The 17,618-nt window shown below is 49.4% G+C and overlaps 7 protein-coding genes across 7 annotated transcripts; all 7 read left to right on the forward strand.

Moving 5' to 3' along the window:
• Window positions 1–1,168: 1,168 nt before the first annotated feature.
• On the forward strand, window positions 1,169–2,063 carry J7337_010160 (uncharacterized protein; the record flags this gene model as incomplete). The annotated part of the gene is made up of 3 exons (XM_044827746.1): window positions 1,169–1,397; window positions 1,496–1,686; window positions 1,740–2,063. 3 exons carry the CDS (start codon window positions 1,169–1,171, stop codon window positions 2,061–2,063), a joined length of 744 nt encoding a protein of 247 aa, XP_044678340.1.
• A 56-nt stretch (window positions 2,064–2,119) lies between these two features.
• On the forward strand, window positions 2,120–5,550 carry J7337_010161 (uncharacterized protein; the record flags this gene model as incomplete). The annotated part of the gene is made up of 6 exons (XM_044827747.1): window positions 2,120–2,285; window positions 2,381–3,334; window positions 3,387–4,668; window positions 4,723–4,803; window positions 4,861–5,238; window positions 5,298–5,550. 6 exons carry the CDS (start codon window positions 2,120–2,122, stop codon window positions 5,548–5,550), a joined length of 3,114 nt encoding a protein of 1,037 aa, XP_044678341.1.
• An 862-nt stretch (window positions 5,551–6,412) lies between these two features.
• Window positions 6,413–8,289, forward strand: J7337_010162 (uncharacterized protein; the record flags this gene model as incomplete). Its single annotated transcript, XM_044827748.1, has 4 exons — window positions 6,413–6,693; window positions 6,796–7,123; window positions 7,180–7,597; window positions 7,682–8,289. The coding sequence occupies 4 exons, from the start codon at window positions 6,413–6,415 to the stop codon at window positions 8,287–8,289; spliced, it is 1,635 nt and encodes a 544-aa protein (XP_044678342.1).
• Window positions 8,290–8,366: 77 nt separating this feature from the next.
• On the forward strand, window positions 8,367–9,146 carry J7337_010163 (uncharacterized protein; the record flags this gene model as incomplete). Its single annotated transcript, XM_044827749.1, has 3 exons — window positions 8,367–8,508; window positions 8,555–8,774; window positions 8,822–9,146. 3 exons carry the CDS (start codon window positions 8,367–8,369, stop codon window positions 9,144–9,146), a joined length of 687 nt encoding a protein of 228 aa, XP_044678343.1.
• Window positions 9,147–9,657: 511 nt separating this feature from the next.
• On the forward strand, window positions 9,658–10,566 carry J7337_010164 (uncharacterized protein; the record flags this gene model as incomplete). The annotated part of the gene is made up of 4 exons (XM_044827750.1): window positions 9,658–9,745; window positions 9,859–9,936; window positions 9,996–10,296; window positions 10,350–10,566. The coding sequence occupies 4 exons, from the start codon at window positions 9,658–9,660 to the stop codon at window positions 10,564–10,566; spliced, it is 684 nt and encodes a 227-aa protein (XP_044678344.1).
• An 871-nt stretch (window positions 10,567–11,437) lies between these two features.
• On the forward strand, window positions 11,438–12,512 carry J7337_010165 (putative secondary metabolism biosynthetic enzyme; the record flags this gene model as incomplete). Its single annotated transcript, XM_044827751.1, is given in 2 exon segments — window positions 11,438–12,137; window positions 12,151–12,512. The coding sequence occupies 2 exon segments, from the start codon at window positions 11,438–11,440 to the stop codon at window positions 12,510–12,512; spliced, it is 1,062 nt and encodes a 353-aa protein (XP_044678345.1).
• Window positions 12,513–15,660: 3,148 nt separating this feature from the next.
• On the forward strand, window positions 15,661–17,504 carry J7337_010166 (uncharacterized protein; the record flags this gene model as incomplete). Its single annotated transcript, XM_044827752.1, has 4 exons — window positions 15,661–15,849; window positions 15,896–16,239; window positions 16,290–16,852; window positions 16,912–17,504. 4 exons carry the CDS (start codon window positions 15,661–15,663, stop codon window positions 17,502–17,504), a joined length of 1,689 nt encoding a protein of 562 aa, XP_044678346.1.
• Window positions 17,505–17,618: the final 114 nt, after the last annotated feature.

The raw sequence follows: 17,618 nt of genomic DNA on the forward strand, positions 1-17,618 counted from the left end.
TCAAGAGCCAATCAAGCGATTAGGCACTAATAGCCGCTGCCGTGCTTGCATTAGTCCGCGCCGGTGAGGTGGCGCCCTAGCCGCCTAGCTATACCGGTCACGACTATGATCGCCGCTAGGGAGACAGCTGAACACTACCCCGGGAGATTTACCCTAGAAATCGCCGATCTTTAACACATCAGTCCCGTTCCTGATCCTCCGAAAGGTTGCAGGTTGATCATATCATGGCATCTCGGAGTCCAGATATAGAGTACGTACCGAGTATCGCTTGCGACCGGGCCGCCGGATCATTTCCACCGGCTTCGTATCTCGGCCATCCATTTGTACTACGCCGTTGCGAGCCGTGCTGCGTCCCTTGCCTACCTACCCTGTACGTAAACCCTTGCACCATGTCTGACGTGGCTCGCTAACTTTGTCGTTTATCCTGGTTTTCAGCCTGTGGAGCAGTTGCTCGGCTGGCAACAGCAGGGAGAGATTTCTCGTCTCGTTTAGTTTGTAAGCAATCAATTGATACCCCGTTGATCAAACAACCTCAATCGATTCTTCCAAAAAATTTGATTGTGATTACAGATTGTAAAACCTTTGGTCTCACATCAGGCACAATCATGGTCTCGTTGTCGTGCGACGACAACTCTTTTGGCCCATATGGTCGTGGTTGTAGAGGCGGTTTCGACTTTACACTGCTTTTTGAAGAGTCAATCCTCACTATACCTGTCACTGCTCTGGTGCTTCTCGCTGCCCCATGTCGAGTCCTGTACCTCTTGCACAAGAATAAGGTCAAGGTGGAAAATAGCCGCTGGCTGTACTGTAAAATAGTGAGTTGATTGATGTGCTCGCATGTCGTGTCTCGGGTACTAACAGCCTCACGACATTATGTCTCGGTCTCCTAGCAGCGCAGATCAGCTTTCTCATCTCGTGGACTCGCTCTTCCGCGGTTGCGACCAGAGCCTCTCTTGCAACCGCTGCCTTATCTTTTGTCGCATCGATTGGAATCTTATGCCTATCCTACGTCGAGCACGTCTATTCGTATCGGCCGTCAACAGTGCTCATCCTCTTCCTGCTCTTGACTGCTCTTTTCGATGCTACACGTACACGGACCCTATGGCTTCAGGGCTACAATCGGACCGCCGCAACCACTGCCCTTGTCGCGACGGTGATAAAGATTGTCATGCTCGCGGTCGAGGCAATCGAGAAGCGTCGTTTCTTGCGGCCCCAGTACCGTGCCTTGCCCCCCGAAGTCACTGGTAGTGTCTTGTCGCACTGGTTCTTCTCTTGGCAGATACCGCTGTTTCGCGCTGGCTATTCTAAGCACCTGGAGATCGAGGCGTTGTTTCCTCTCGAAAAGCATTTCAAGTCTTGGTATCTTCAAAAGCTTTTGCAGACAGCGTGGGCTAAAGGTTTGTCATTCTGCCAATTCTGCAGACAACATTTGGCTTACAGGATACTGACAGTGGCATAGCATCTAGGAAGGGCAATCATGCTCTGATGCTTACAGTCCTGAGGACCTTGAAGTGGCCGACCCTGTCTATCATCTTTCCACGTCTGTGCTTCATCGGCTTCACCTTTTGCCAGCCATTCCTCATCTCTGCAACCCTCGAGTGGGCAGAGAACGACAGTGACTCTGACGACATGGACCAAGGATATGGCCTCATAGGCGCATGGTTTCTGGTGTTCATGGGTCTAGCAGTATGTGCATATCTGTCACTATAGGCGCATCCTACTAACGTTTCACGCCACAGGTGACGAGTGGCCAGTATCAACACCTCACATATCGCGCCATCACCATGGCACGCGGCCAGCTTGTTTCGATCTTGTTTGACAAGGCCACGGATATCAGTATCGCTGCTGCTGATCCTAGCGCAGCCCTGACTCTGATGAGTGCCGACATTGAAAGGATCGACACGGGCTGGCGCACTGCCCATGACGTTTGGGCCAACTTGATTGAGATTGTTATTGCAGTCTACCTGTTGGGACGCCAGCTCGGCATTGCGTGTCTGATTCCCGTCGGGGCAGCAATTTGTGAGTCAATCTTGAAACGGGGAGCAATAGAGAACGAGGAATGAATGTACTGACGCCTGTAGTCTCCATCATTGGGTCTGTTATCGCGGTCAGTTTTGTCATGGCTCGTCAAGCGGCATGGCTAGAGGCCATCGAGAAGAGAATATCTGTTACGTCGCAGATGCTAGGCAGCATCAAGGGCGTCAAGATGTGTGGACTGACCGACGTGCTTAGCACTCGTATTCACAACCTGCGAAACGACGAGTTGCGTATTTCCGGCAAATTCCGTAGGTTGTTGATCTGGAATATGGTCTTGGGTGAGTGCTTCCCTTGCATGGTTCAACCCGCTTCGATGGAACGGTTTCTTACGAGACAACCATAGCATACCTGGCTCCTATCTTTGCCCCAATCCTCACTTTTGCAACGTACAGTCTTGTCGCCCAGTCACGGGGAGGAGATAACAACCTGGACGTAAACCGCATGTTTACGTCTTTATCACTGTTTGCACTGTTGAATGAGCCTATTTCTTCGTTTGTTACGTCGTTGTCCTCCTTGATGGGGTCCGTCGGGAGCTTTGCGCGTATACAAGCTTTCCTCAACACAGACATCCGCATCGACAGCAGAATCATCTCATATGATGACAAGAGCGGAGGCCCATCAACCCCAATTTCTCTCCGCAGCGAACAGGAGAAGGATTCGGTATCGTCCGAGAAGGAGCCTAACACTGCCCAGAGAGGCCCATTGCCGGTCGATTCTCTGGACGGCAACTGTATCGTTGTCAAAGCAGGCGCTTTTGGATATGATTCTACCCAGAAACCCATCCTCAGTGGCATCACCGCTCATGTTCCACCGGGCAATCTTACCCTTGTCGTGGGGCCAGTGGGAAGTGGCAAGTCAACTCTCCTCAGGGCATTTCTCGGAGAAGTGGCAGTCACAGCAGGATCTATTCATGTGATGGACTCGGAAATCGCCTACTGCGACCAAACTCCCTGGCACATGAACGGCACCGTGCGAGACAGCATCATCGGCTTCTCACATGCCGACGAACGTTGGTACCAAAAGGTCCTACAGGCTTGTTCTCTGACAGAAGATCTCGGCCAACTGCCCAACGGCGATCTCAGTAGGATTGGGAGCAAGGGGATCGCTCTCAGCGGAGGTCAGAGCCAGCGGGTCAGTCTAGCGAGAGCTGTCTACGCACAAAAGAACATTGTCCTACTTGACGATGTCTTCAGTGGTTTGGATATGCACACTGAGAACGCTGTCTTCCATAGCCTACTCGGCACTGATGGCCTCTTGCGACAGTCGAATACAACCGTCATCATGGCGACTTCTCGTGGTACGTTGCACACTCCATCCTCCCTATCCTACTTATGCTGACACTGCTGCAGCAAATCGACTTTCCTACGCAGACCACATCATCAGCCTCGACGGTACTGGTGTAGGATGTGTACAGGGAAGCTTTGACAAGTTGACCAAAGCGGACAACTACGTGTCCCGCTTGGCTGTAGGGTCCGCGAATTGGACCTATAGCCAAGCAACTTCGGTCTCTTCGTCAGAACCTTCGGCTGATGCGTTGCTGGATGCAGAGGTACTCCTCTCGGAGGAAGCCAAGGATGGCGCTGGTCGTCGCACTGGTGACATGGCAATATACCTATACTACATTCGCGCCATCGGCTGGGTTCCAAGCTTGATCTTCGTCTTTGCCATATGCGCCTTTATAGTCTGCCAATCCTTCCCCACTATCTGGCTCAACTGGTGGGCCGCCGCCAATGCTAAAGACCCCTTTGCACGTCTGGGTTATTACCTGGGCATCTACGCGATGCTAGGTGGGCTCGCGATTATCTTCCTAGTCCTCAGCACCTGGCAGATGGTCGTCACCATGGTGCCGTTGTCGGGCAACAGCTTCCACCAGAGTCTTCTCAAGACGGTGCTCAACGCCCCCATGTCCTTCTTCGCTGCTACAGACGCTGGCGTCACCATCAACCGCTTCAGCCAGGATCTTCAGCTCGTCGACATGGACCTGCCACTGTCAGCGCTGAATACCTTTGCCACGTTTGTGTTGTGCATCGCTGAGATGGTTCTGATCTCTGTAGGTTCGTACTACACAGCCATCGCTTTTCCCTTTCTGTTCGTCGCGTTGTGGGTGGTCCAGCATACATACCTTCGGACATCTCGGCAGCTCAGATTCATGGATCTTGAGGCAAAGAGCCCGCTGTACGCCCTCTTCACAGAATCTATCGCTGGACTTGCGACACTGCGTGCCTTCGGCTGGCGTGATGCACTGGAGAAGAAGCATCATGACCTTCTAGATCGGTCTCAGAGACCGTTCTATCTTCTCTACGCGGCTCAGAGATGGTTAACCCTTGTTCTTGACTTGTTTGTAACAGTCATTGCTGTACTGGTCGTGGTGCTTGTCACACAGTTGAGAGGTGTGCTGCCGACTGGGTTGATCGGCGTGGCTCTTGTCAATATCATTCAGTTTAGTCAGCACCTAAAGCTACTGATGACATTCTGGACGACCTTGGAGACGCATATCGGTGCAATATCCAGGATCAAGTCGTTCACGTCTGAGACTGCCTCGGAACACGAGCCGCAGGAGAAGGAACAGCCGCCATCAATATGGCCATCAAAGGGCCAGATTGTCTTCGACAATGTTTCTGCCGGATATACGTGTGTCCACTCTCATCCAAACTCGGAATAACTCGCTGACCAGTTTGTTCATAGGCCGTCTGAGAATGTCTTGAAGAGTATATCCTTATCGATCGAGGCAGGTCAGAAAATTGGCATTTGCGGACGAACCGGAAGGTAACATGTGATCATCATTCACGAGTAATATCTAAGCTAACCTGAATCCACTTACAGCGGTAAAAGTTCCATGGTCTCTTGTCTTTTCCGTATGGTGGACCTTCACAATGGTAGAATCCTCGTAGACGGGCTCGACATTAGCACGCTTCCCCGTGAACAAGTTCGCACTCGACTAGTTGGCGTGCCTCAAGATGCATTCCTCATCGAAGGAAGCAGCGTGAGGCTGAACGCGGACCCTGCTCAGGCACTCTCAGATGCTGCCATTGAAGACGCCATGAGGGCCGTTGAGCTCTGGGACATTGCAGCTGAGAAAGGCGGCCTTGATGCGCCCATTGAAGAGCTTCACCTCTCCCATGGCCAGAAGCAGCTCTTCTGCATTGCACGCGCTATCCTGCGCCCTTCGCCTATTGTAGTCCTGGATGAAGCTACCAGCAGGTAAGCCGTAACCGTTCATTTGCCGCCGTCTTGACATCAAGAACTGACATCACGACTAGTGTTGACTCGCATGTTGATAAGCTTGTGCAGCGTGTCATACGTGAGCGGTTTGAGAATCGCACAGTTATTGCAATCGTGCACAAGCTCCAGTCAGTCCTACAGGACTTTGACATGGTAGCCGTGCTTGACAAGGGTGAATTACTAGAATTTGGACCTCCACGACAGCTTCTGGAACAGGGGCCTGAAAATTCTGCATTTGCTGCTTTGTATGCGAGTCTAGATACAGGAAACGAGGAAGCACCGCAAGAATGATGAAAAATGGGATACTGTTAGAAATGTATGATGGAGCGTGGTACCATTCGCTTCGGCGCCAGCCAATGGATTCTGAGCTGGACCAGTGCACTTCTTCCTACAACTTCTAGCAGGTGGTTTTGCTTAGAGCTTTAATTATGGTTACTAAAGATCCAACATAAGATCGCCAGCTAAACCACCTGAAATATCTTGCGCTCCAGGCTAGAGAATCAGTCAATGGCCTCATACGCCTACCCTGCATTGAGAGATCAAGCAAGGGCTTGCGTCAAGGCCAGTGAAAATGTGGCCATATCTGGAGGAAGTACGAAAGCCTCCTATGTCATATTCTTATGCTTGCCGTGCTACCCACTATCGTGGGGCCTCAATTTCAAAATTTCATCTTGCAGCTGCAGCCACAACTACGAGACCATGTATTTGCGCCAAGTCTTATCTGCTGTCCTATTATTTTACCGGAACACAGAACTTCCGATAGCCTCACTTTCCGCGATCGACATGGTAGCATTACAAATGAACATGTCGGATTTCTCGGGCTGTTTCCAGCTCCAGGCGTTGGACCGGAGCTATATTGTGTGCCGTGAAAAAGCCTTGCAGCATGCAGTAGTGCATTTGGTGGCTGGCTGATCAGATGTCACTCACAACAGGCCCTGGCTGCCCGCTATTTTGCTTCGTACCGCCCCCAGCCGTGCCGTACTAGCCGTGTTCCCCCTTGCGTAGCTGTGCCCCGGGGGTGGCCTGCCCTTCGCCTTCCAGGTTGTTTACAGCCCTATAACCGTAACATGCGTCTACCTGTCTTTTGCAGGTCACCACCATCAACACATCCACCATTTTCTGTGCCACCTCAGGCCTTTGATTACAGGCGACCATGCGTCTCACTGTCAGCCTGATCCTGTGCCTTTTTGCCGTCCCGAATGGGATATCGGCTTATCCTGGCCCCGCTGGTCCAGCAGCGCGACCTCATTCCCTTAAGCGCCTTTCAGAGTACAAGTCCTCGGGAGCAGGATGCAGCTCCGGTAAAGAGGTACTCGTCAAGGCACCAGTGAAGAATATTTTTCAAAGTCTCACTGATGAAGAATATGCCCATGTTACGGCGTATCTTCATGAGCAAAAAGACCTTAACTTGACTGCTGTCGTTAACTCTACCTCGTGAGTCTCAGTTTCGTTTACCTCCTTAACCAAACTTTGTTGAACATCTTGTGCTTTCTTCTTAAATAGATCTATCGTGAAACATGAGCTAATGTTGCCCAGTTGGGACAATGTCATCGTGTCTCTTGACCTATTACAGCCGAACAAGACAGATGCATTGGCTTACCTTGAAGGCCATGGTCCTGCTCCAGTTCGTTATGCGAGAGCGACTCTCCAATTCAACTCAAATGTGCAGCCCTACATTCAAGAGTACATGGTTGGACCATTGCCAATGCGGCAGGGCCTGACGCATCATGAGGAACTCAACTACATGTTCACATCTGGCCGAGGCAGAATCAATGTCTACAACGCTGACGGTGAAGCCATCGCTGCTTTCAACCTCAAGATTGGCACCGAGATAAAAGACATCACCAAGGAACTTCTCAACGGCGTTCGTATACCCCTCAATTATGCGTCGAGAAACACCTCGGCTAACGACGTCAACAGACCGCAACAGGTGCCGAAACCGATAATCTGCTGATTGCAGGCAGTGACCCTTTGATTCACCGTAACGATAGGGTCTACCAGTGGAACGAGTTCTACTCTGCTCATACAGGCGAGTTCTACTCAGAGACAGTACTACCCACCAGTTTGCAATTCAAGGTTGACCTCACGGGCCGTGACCCATCCAAGTGGAAGGTTGTGGGCTGGTACTACGACGGTAACTTCTGGCCAACGACTTCCGCCTTTCGCAAGGGCATCAAGACATTGAAGCGAAGGCCAGGACCAGTCGTTGATGGATCCTGGACTTCTACTGATCAGCAAGGCGATAGCTTTCCTCGCGATCATCTATACCCTCCCGTTTCAGTCCAACCTGATGGTCCCCGATTTGGAGTAGATATAGAGCAGAACTACGTTGAATGGAGTGAGTTCTTTGGACATTGCTTTGGTAGATCTAGCTGACAATACTTGAAAGTGGACTTTAGCTTCTTCCTTTCTAATCACAAAGAAACGGGTTTGCAGTTACACGATGTTCGATTCAAGGGCGAACGTCTGATCTACGAGTTTGGTCTCCAGGAGGCTCTTGCACATTACGCTTCACAAGACCCGCTGCATGCCTCATCGGCATATCTTGATTCATCCTACGGTATAGGCACCAGTCAGTGGAACCTCGTCGATGGTTTTGACTGCCCATCTCACGCTACCTATCTCAACACAACGTTTTACATCAGCGAGACTACCCATGTGCACCCCAACAGTTTGTGTCTATTTGAGTACGATACCGGCTATCCTATTCAGCGACACTTGACCACGGACTATGTTTCTGCTACAAAGAATATCATTTTCACCGTACGCAGCGTTTCCACGGTGGGCAACTATGACTATCTCTTTGAGTACTCTTTCTACTATGATGGATCCATCGCCGTTACTGTTAGGGCCTCGGGCTATATCCAGGGAGCCTTTTGGTCAGGAGACGGTGATTATGGTTATCATATTCATGATAATCTGTCTGGATCTATGCATGACCATGTCATCAACTTCAAACTGGACCTGGATGTCAAGGGTACGAAGAACAGTCTGATGAAGACGGAGTTTGTACCACATACTCAAGTGTAAGGTGCAGTCCAGCGTTTGTATTCAGCCCGCTGACTTTGTATAGCTATCCATGGTCTGATGGTCAGTCTATCAATACCATGAAGGTTAACCGCTCGTACATTGCCAGCGAAGACGACGGCAAGATAAACTGGGCACCAAATGGAGCTGCATCATATTCCGTTGTGAATAAGGATGAGCTGAATGACTTTGGAGAGGCGCCCGGTTACTCCATAACCCCAAGTATGATACCCATCCCGTACGCATGATCTCACATGATTACTAACAGAGTCTGGAGATAGCGGCAGCACTGCGCATCTGACTGTCAAGTCATCTTCAGCCCTCGGTCAAGCCGCCAATTGGGCCAACCATAACCTCTACGCCCTGCAGCACCACGACACTGAGCCCAAGAGCGCATACGCCTTCAATAGCCACGACCTGCAGCACCCAGCTGTAGACTTTAACAAGTTTTTCGACGGAGAGAGCCTGGACCAGGAAGATATCGTTCTGTAAGTACCTCCTACGGAGACGTGGCCGGAGCTAATACATATTACAGATATTTTAATCTGGGCATGCACCACCTCCCCAACACAGCCGACCTACCCAACACTGTAACTACAAAGGCTGTCTCTTCCATGATGATCTCTCCGCAGAATTATTTTGCCGGTGACGTATCACGACGAACAGTGCATCAAGTCCGAATGTCCTTTGACAAGAGCTCCAATGTCACCGAGGTCAAGAGGTTCGGTGTAAAGCAGCCTACCTGCGCCGTTGATATGAAAAGTGTGGCACCAGATTTAAGCAAGTTTGTCGGGGAGATTGAGATTCCCAAGTTTCCCTGGAATCCAAGCGGTAGTCTGCAGACAAACCCTGGTGGCTAAGGAAGAAGGACAGTGATTGAGCAAAGTCGGTGTTGTGTATCTTAGCTTAGAAAAAAAAAAAGTAAAGAGGCATAAAAAGTAGGTTGTTTAGACAGCAATGTGTGAAGGACAGATAAGAGCTGCAATTTAGATAATAAACAAATGGTGGAAGCTCTAGTCCGAGACGCGCTATAAGTGAATTGGGATCGAGTTTTGCTGACCGGACCTAACCGCACCGGAGATTGTCGGCCGAGACAACAGTTATGGCCGGGCATCACGATCGGAGTTAATGGCCGTGAAATTATGGGGAACGGAAATCCCGGGCAGTACTAACTAATGTTCCCGATGAGCGGCAGAGAGGACGACACTGCATTTTCCGCTGCAATTCCTCTATTTCAGCTATAAATGCGTAGGAATGTGACTTAAAGCTTAAGAGGTAAATATCACTAGGCTCTCGATCCGTCTCTGTTCCTGTTATATTCACACAGTTTTTACTCTTGACTTACCCTGTAAGACAAAGAAGTCTAGCAAAATGGACGGACGCAAGCTCGTGCTTGTGACAGGTGCCAACACCGGTCTCGGTTTCCAAATCGTCAAAGCTCTTTGCAGCTCTGATAAGGGTATATGGTCTTGGTTGGAGGTAGATCCCTTCAAAAGGCTGAACAAGCCGTCAAAAGCCTCAAGGAAGAGTTTCCCTCCAGCTACCTTCATGCAATTCAACTTGATGTTGAAGATGATATGTCTATTGCCGCTGCAGCTGAGTATATAAAGACAAAATACGGGAAACTCGATGCTCTCATCAATAACGCAGGTGAGTTGCTTCCATTATATGAACGCGTTTTACAATTCTAACTTGGCTATCAACCATAGGTGCCCAACTCGATCAACAGTGGACTGCTGGCAAGATGTCAGCTAGAGAAATGTGGAACAAAACCTATGATGTGAACGTGACCGGGACACATATCTTGACTTGGACCTTGGCCCCATTGCTTCTCAAGTCGAGCGATCCCCGCCTCATGTTCATTGCCAGCGGTACATCCTCCCTTAATGGATCTGAGAATCTCGAGTTGCCCATCAACAAGCAGCCCAACAAAGGATGGCCAAAGGCATTGAACAACTTCAATTTGCCCGCGTACCGAAGCAGCAAGACCGCAATGAATATGATGATGAGGTATTACAACCATCCTGGTCAGCACGAAAGAATAGAGCTAACTTAGAAACCAGGGAGTGGTTCCGGCTTCTTGGCCAGGATGGCGTCAAAGTATGGGCTATTAGCCCCGGATACCTGGCAACCGGCCTTGGTGTTGGCCAAGAGCAGAACAAAACACAGGGTGCAATTGATCCTTCCATTGGAGCCGCGATTGTTAGAGATGTTTTGGAAGGGGTAAGGGATGATGAGGTTGGTAAGGTTGTGTCAAAGCAAGGTGTTCAGCCTTGGTAGGGTTCGGTTCACAGCCATAGGTAGAGCTGCCAAGGTCGCCGCTAGATTGATACTGGGCTTAAATCACCCAATGCGTCAGGCATTTAGCAATGATGGGCAGCTTTACTTTCTTTCTTTAACATAGTTTATACTCAAACAGATGCTCTGAAAATGCGGCATTCTTAAATAATTAGCACAGATCCGGGTTATCCTGTTGCTGGCGATGTCTCAATGAGATCAATGACTTATAATACATACCTTATCTAAAGGCTCAAGGCCGAAACCCTACCAGTTCCAGAAGCAAGAGTTTCTAGTAGATAGAAGAGAGGGTATGTGCTTCACATCTTACTACATTCATCGGTTGATATGAAAGTTGTTAACCTAGCTGTGCATGTCTGCTGTAAGTTGTCGTGTCGAGCAACTGAGCGGTCAAGCTTTGGGTGTTCGGGGATTAAAAAAACACTTTAAAAACTCTGCATACTCCTACCTAATGAGTAGTTGCTCCGTACTCCGTAACGCGCGCTCGGGTGTCGTGACTTGTTATGTCCGCTCGAAAACCCTAAGTCGCCAAGGTTCATGTTGTCCCGGGGTATCACGCCTGCGTCTGTTTTCAGCGGTTAGCTGCTTGGAGAATTGCTGGCTGTTATCCCACAGATGACGAAGCGGTTCGGAAATCTAACAAGCCTCGGCATATGAATCAGCCCGCCGGTAGTTGAGACAGTCCGCTGGGACACGACCAAGAGGGCTTGGTCTTCCTGTTAGAGCCTACTAAGATAGCAGAGCACCATAAGCAAGAGAATATAAAAATGTTACTTCAGATCTTCCTCGTCTTTTCTCCGTCGTTCTCAATCAACTTTGTTTAACAAAATTCACCATCTATTCAACAATCGGCATGTCTGCCCAAGCACCCAAGTCCATTTTCCTATCCGCTCAGGGTGAGCTTCTCGTCCAGCCAGTGACAGAAACGTACACGGTCCAAGGCTCCCAATGCCTCGTCCGCGTCGGCTATTCAGCCGTCAACCTCTGCGATTACAACTTCTTCTACATGGGACTCAATTCTTTCATCACTGGATTCGAGATGTCCGGTACTGTTGAGCAAACGGGCCCCGACTCACAATTCCAAGTCGGAGATGCCGTCTTTGGCATCTCCCCTGTCATCACCCCAATGCCATCCTCACACGGAACCCACCAGGACTTGGTCGTCGCGAGGTCTGAACTGCTATACAAGATCCCAGCCGGTGTATCGTCAAAGGACGCCAGCGTGATCTGCATGCCTGCGCATACAGCGGCAGATGCCTTGTTCAATGTCATTGGCATGGGACTTCCAGTCGCTGGCGTGCCTGGCATTGACCCTGTCGGCAAGGGAATTCTCATCTGGGGCGGCGCGAGCAGTGTTGGTATGATGGCCATTCAATTGGCCAAGGCTGCTGGACTCCAACATGTCTTTGTAACAGCCTCAGCCAAGAACCATGATATCCTCCGAGAGTTGGGAGCCACCCATTGCTTCGACTACAGGAGCCGTACCGTGGTTGAAGATATCCAACAGACTCAAAAGACACTCGGCATTTATTTTAACCTTGGCGTTCGATACTGTCTGCAAAGGAGTCATGGGTCCTCCTGATGCTGGCATTCCCAGCACTCCCGAGCTTACAAAGAGTGCATTGGGCGCTTCTGAGGGTCTTCGTCTAGCCTGCACGCTCCCGGTCTACCAAGACCCTGCTTTCGGTATGTGCACGTCTTATCGGCCAAGCGGTAGTATGAACGCCATGGGTGCAACTCAGGATCCGGACTCAGCTATCCGTATACGCAAGATTATGGATCACCTACTGGCTGCCAAGGATGGGTTCTTGAGACTGCCTGTTGTGACAGTTGTGAAGGGCGCTGAGGCTGGTATTGAGGCAATCCGGCGTGTTGCCGGAGGTGAAATGAGCTTGGAGAAGCTAACACTGAAGCATCCACTGGAATAGTTACAGCAGCTATAGAATGTGGAGGCCGGACTGAGACTATAGTTACATTGTATTATCAAACTTATGTTACCTCTACTTAATAATATCGTACTGCGTTATATAGTAGTTTGTTTTAAGCGGCAATATCTGGTTCCAGATGCACCTGGTACCGTAGAAACGCATGGCGGACTTAAGCCATCCGGTTGAACACTAGCCCCAATAAAGATTAGCGTCTAAGGTAGCACGCATCAACCTAAAGCCCCCTCATGAAAGTCTCTGCTCTATTCGTTTCTCATCGTCATGATCGAATTTATCCTGCATTAAACCATGAGGTCCGCTTCTAGACTGAAAAGAACAGGGAGCGACTAGCTTGTACAGCATGTAGACAAAGGAAGCTCAAGTGTGACCGTGAAAGTCCCTGTGGCAGCTGTATTCGAAGGAGAGATGTTCCATCCTGCTCCTACGAAGTTTCCATCGATGACAGTCTCCGCCATACACAGGCCCAAGCACGTCTTGAGCATCTAGAGCATCTCGTCTGGTTACTCGCCAAACAGCGTTCAACTACCACTATTGGGGTTCAACATGGCACTCCGGCTGATGAGTTGCCACACGATTCGGACACTGCGGAACGCACAATCGCATCGTCATCTTCTCGCTCCGACCAGGCTGGAAGCGGTGCAACACATTGGTCAGCTATGCTGGATGACATACAAGCTCTCAGGTCTACACTTGATCCTGTTGAGAGCAATGATATAGATGTAGGATACACAAATGCTCCTCTGGCAGAGGTTGGAATGGGAATAGATGTCATGTTCGGCACTGGCCTTTCACAAACCGTCACGATTGAACAAGTACTCAATACATATCTCCCATCGCGAAGGAGTACCGACCGCCTCGTATCCGCATATTTCCGCGTTCGGTTATATATCACGCCATATATACATTCAGCGCAATTTCAGAGGCAGTACGAGGCTTTCTGGAGCGATCCTGGCGCAGCCTCGCCGCTTTGGATATCGATCCTCTTTTCAATGCTGTTCATCTCCGCCAACATATCCCGAACGGGTCAAGAAAAAGAGATACCCGGGAATGGATTTACAGTTGCTGCCGCCCAGTGTCTTGCTCTGGGCGATTACTTCCGCCCCAAGGCCTTTTGCTTTGAGGCACTCCTGCTTTATCTTCATTCACGCTTCATCACTTGCTTGGAAACATCTCCAGATATGGGTGCTCTTCTTAGCGTGCTTACCCATATTGCCATGACTTCAGGCTATCACAGAGAGAGTAGCGTCCCAAGTCTTAGTCCCTTCACAGCAGAGATGCGACGCAGGGCATGGAGTTCGTTCATGCAGCTTGATCTTCTGGTATCATTCCATCTGGGTGTTCCATCGAGAATCACCTTAGCAGTCTCAGACACACGAGCTCCAAGCAATCTTCTCGACTCTGATTTTGATGAACAGAGCGTTCAACTGCCCTCTTCACGACCGGACTCTGAGTTGACTGGTGTAACATTTTCCATTCTCAAGCGCAAGTTCATGAAGATATTTGACAAGATCCTTCAACATGCGCTGGCAAATCCTTCACACGAGACAATAGACGCTCGCATTGACTCTTTGGATACCGAACTCAAGCATTTATACGAGAGCCTGCCGGAATTATATCGACCTCGGCCAATCGAGAATTGTATAGTCGACCATCCTCAACTTATCATCGCTCGTCTTTGTATCTCTTCTATTTACTACAAAAGCCTATGTGTTCTTCATCGTCCACATGTAACAAAACATCGAGATAAGAGCATTCGAGAATGCTATTCGGCATCATCTGCCCTGGTTACTGACCTCTCACAAGTCTATGAGGAGTGCAAACCTGGAGGCCAACTGGCTACTGAGGAGTGGTTCATGAAGAGTATCACCTGGCATGACTTCTTGTTAGGTGTAACCACATTGTGTCTTGTGGCCCATGCAACCAACCAGACCACGGGGGGGTTTCATATTGATCAACTGGGTGTACAGGTTCTGTTGCAAAGGGTCAGAACAATGATTCAAACTGAAAAATCCGAAGATGGATCAAGGGCTCGATCCAGAGCTTTATCGATAGTGGAAGCCACAATTTCTCGTCTAAGAGCGCGACGAAACAGCGATGGTATAGAAATAATGGCCGATGTGCATGCGTCACCAAGTGTGACTGAGGGATGTAGGTGGGAATTGGGGGATGCCCAGCAACACGAAACTAATTGGGAACATCTCAACGATCTGTTTGATACCTCTCATCATGAGATATTCACCACATCGGAAGTATAAGGTCCAGTAAACATAGTCTGGTCCAGGCATAGAAATGAACTTGTTTCTTCTCGAACCGCCGCATGCGCCGCCCTTTTCATGCATTGAAAGAGACCAATACTGCGGTCTTGTAAATACTCTCCTCAGCAGAACTCCAAAATGGTGGTATCAGTGCGTACATCCTCAGGCGGCCCCGCGAGCTGGTGGATGAAAATAGATATACGACTAAGGGTATTGGAAAACACGGGTTTCGGTCTACACTGTAGAATGATATGGAAAGCTAATGTGCTCTTAATGTTCAATACTCTGTATTTCAAATAAGGAAAGGTCCCAGAGCAAAGACAATGCGGGCTATGTGCACGGCAACGTGCTAGGGACAAGATGGCTATTTGAGATAACAAGCAAGTTCCAAGCGTTGACGCTAAAACGCGGGGAAGTGCACCAGTCGCTCCAGATTTCCATATTGAGACCAGGTTCAGATTACCCCAACTACGATAGCTTATCTGCCCTCATGTGACTGATATACATCTGCAAGTAGATTGGTCAATCGGCACAACCACAATAAACTTTAAACCTTGGCTATCGCTGTTAGCCTTGGCAGCCAAGTCTAGTCGGCAGCTCAGGGATAGATATGGTTCAAGTCGCCTGAACATTCTGTAACTGGCATAGTCTGTTTGACTTGAATGCTGCAGATAACGGGATCTGCGATAGTGAATCTGAACCCAACCGCGAGCTTTACTCGCAAACAAGGGCGAAACCATTTTAGAGTAGTGAATCGACATGAATATATATATCTCTCAATATCCGCGCATTGAGCGCTTCCATAGCTCAGTGTCAACACTTGAGTGACGCCCAGAACCTTTGTTCATACCCAAGTTTACTTAATTTCTGCCATCATGGATGCCAACAAGACTGAACTTGGAATCGCACCCGTGGAAAGCCACCGTCCTGGCTCTCTACTTTACACCGATCACAAACCGGTAATCAATGAGCTGGTTCAGAAGTACGGACAGACCCAGCGTGGTCTTAAACCCCGTCACGTACAGCTCATGGCCATAGGTGGCTCAATCGGAACAGCACTATGGGTAAGCCAATCTAATTCTACCCATGACCAAAGCTGATGAGAGTCAGGTCGGTATCGGAGGCTATCTCAGTCAAGCCGGACCACTCTCTCTTATTCTGGGATACACATTCTGGGGTATTTGCTTCATTTGGCCCACGTATCTGTGCGTGGCGGAAATGATGGCGTATCTCCCTGTTCGCGGCTCCATTTTTGAACTTGCATCTCGCTTCGTTGAACCAGCTGTTGGCTTTAGCTTGGGCTGGACTTATTTTTTTGGGACGTGTATGCTTGTTTGTGTTGAGTACAGTGCTGTTGCCGCTGTGGCTGAGTACTGGGATAGTACGACTAATCCTGCTGTCTGGATTGCCGTCTCAATGGCTATCTGTATTTTCCTCAATGTTGTGGCTGTCAAGTAAGTACCCTAGCGCCCATTGCTAGAGCAGTTTAATAACAGTATCACAGATGGTATGGAGAAGCCGAGTTTATTCTCGCCATAACCAAGGTGTTATTGCTCATTCTCCTTGTCCTCATCACCATCATCACGATGGCTGGTGGAAACCCCAAAGGTGATGCCTATGGGTTTCGCAACTGGAAGGACGGAACCATGCATGAGTATTACGCCAAAGGACCAACTGGTAAATTTCTCGGCTGGTGGTCTGTTGTTATCTATGCGGCATTTACTATCGCTGGCCCTGACATGATCGCCCTTGCGGCCGGTGAGATCCAGAACCCTCGTCGCACTATTCCCCGAGTTGCGCGTATGATATTCTACCGTCTTGTAGGGTTTTATATCATCGGAGCCCTTTGTGTTGGCATCATTTGCTCTTCACGGGACAAGAGGCTCGTCAGCGCAATCGCAGATGGTTCTTCTGGCGCTGCTGCTAGCCCTTGGGTAATTGGCATTCAGAATCTTGGAATCGGGTTCTTGCCTCACTTTATCAACGCTCTCATTCTCGTGTCGGGGCTTTCCTGTGGCAATGCTTATCTTTTTGCTGCGAGTCGAACGCTATATGGCCTTGCCAGAGGTAAGCTTGATCCACTACTTATCGAATTTATTTGATTACAGCACTGATAAGGATTTTAGATCATCAAGCTCCCAAGATTTTGATGAAATGTACCAAGACTGGTGTCCCAATCTACTCAACGGCGGCTGTCTCCTTGATCTCTTGCGTTACCTTTCTTGTGGCATCCAACTCTGCCATAGAGGTCTTCTTCTGGTTCGTTGACTTGACCACTACCGCTTTCATCGCCTCGTACTGTTTCATGCTGCTTGCATACATTGGATTCTACCGTGCTCGCAAAGCACAGGGTCTCACTGATGAGTCACTCTCTTATGTCGCGCCTTTTACACCATACACCCCCATTGCGGCGCTTACTCTGGGATGCACGGCAATATTTTTTGTAGGCTTTGATGTGTTCAGCCCATTTAGTGTGCGAGGTTTTGTCACATCTTACTTTGCTGTTGCATTCACTGCGGTTATGTATTTAGTCGGCAAGATCAAGTATTGGAGAGAAGGCAAGGGTATTGTCGATCCCAAGGATGCAGATTTGATCACTGGTAAGGCCGAGATTGATGAGGAATGCAGACACTGGGAAGAAGGCGGCATTGAGGAGGTTGAGAAGGCTAGACTGGCTGAGATGACCTGGGCCAGGCGAGCTTGGGAGAGAATGTGGTAGTCCTGAGGTGGACATCTTCCTTCTTATTAGTGAAGACTCGAATTTACCACTTTTACGCATTTACCGATATCCTTCTTTTTCTATGGGCATTGATGGCGAAATGCAGTGCTGCTG

The sequence above is a fragment of the Fusarium musae genome, chromosome 7 (genome assembly GCF_019915245.1).
Source record: "Fusarium musae strain F31 chromosome 7, whole genome shotgun sequence".
In the NCBI taxonomy this organism is placed as follows: Eukaryota; Fungi; Ascomycota; class Sordariomycetes; order Hypocreales; family Nectriaceae; genus Fusarium; species Fusarium musae.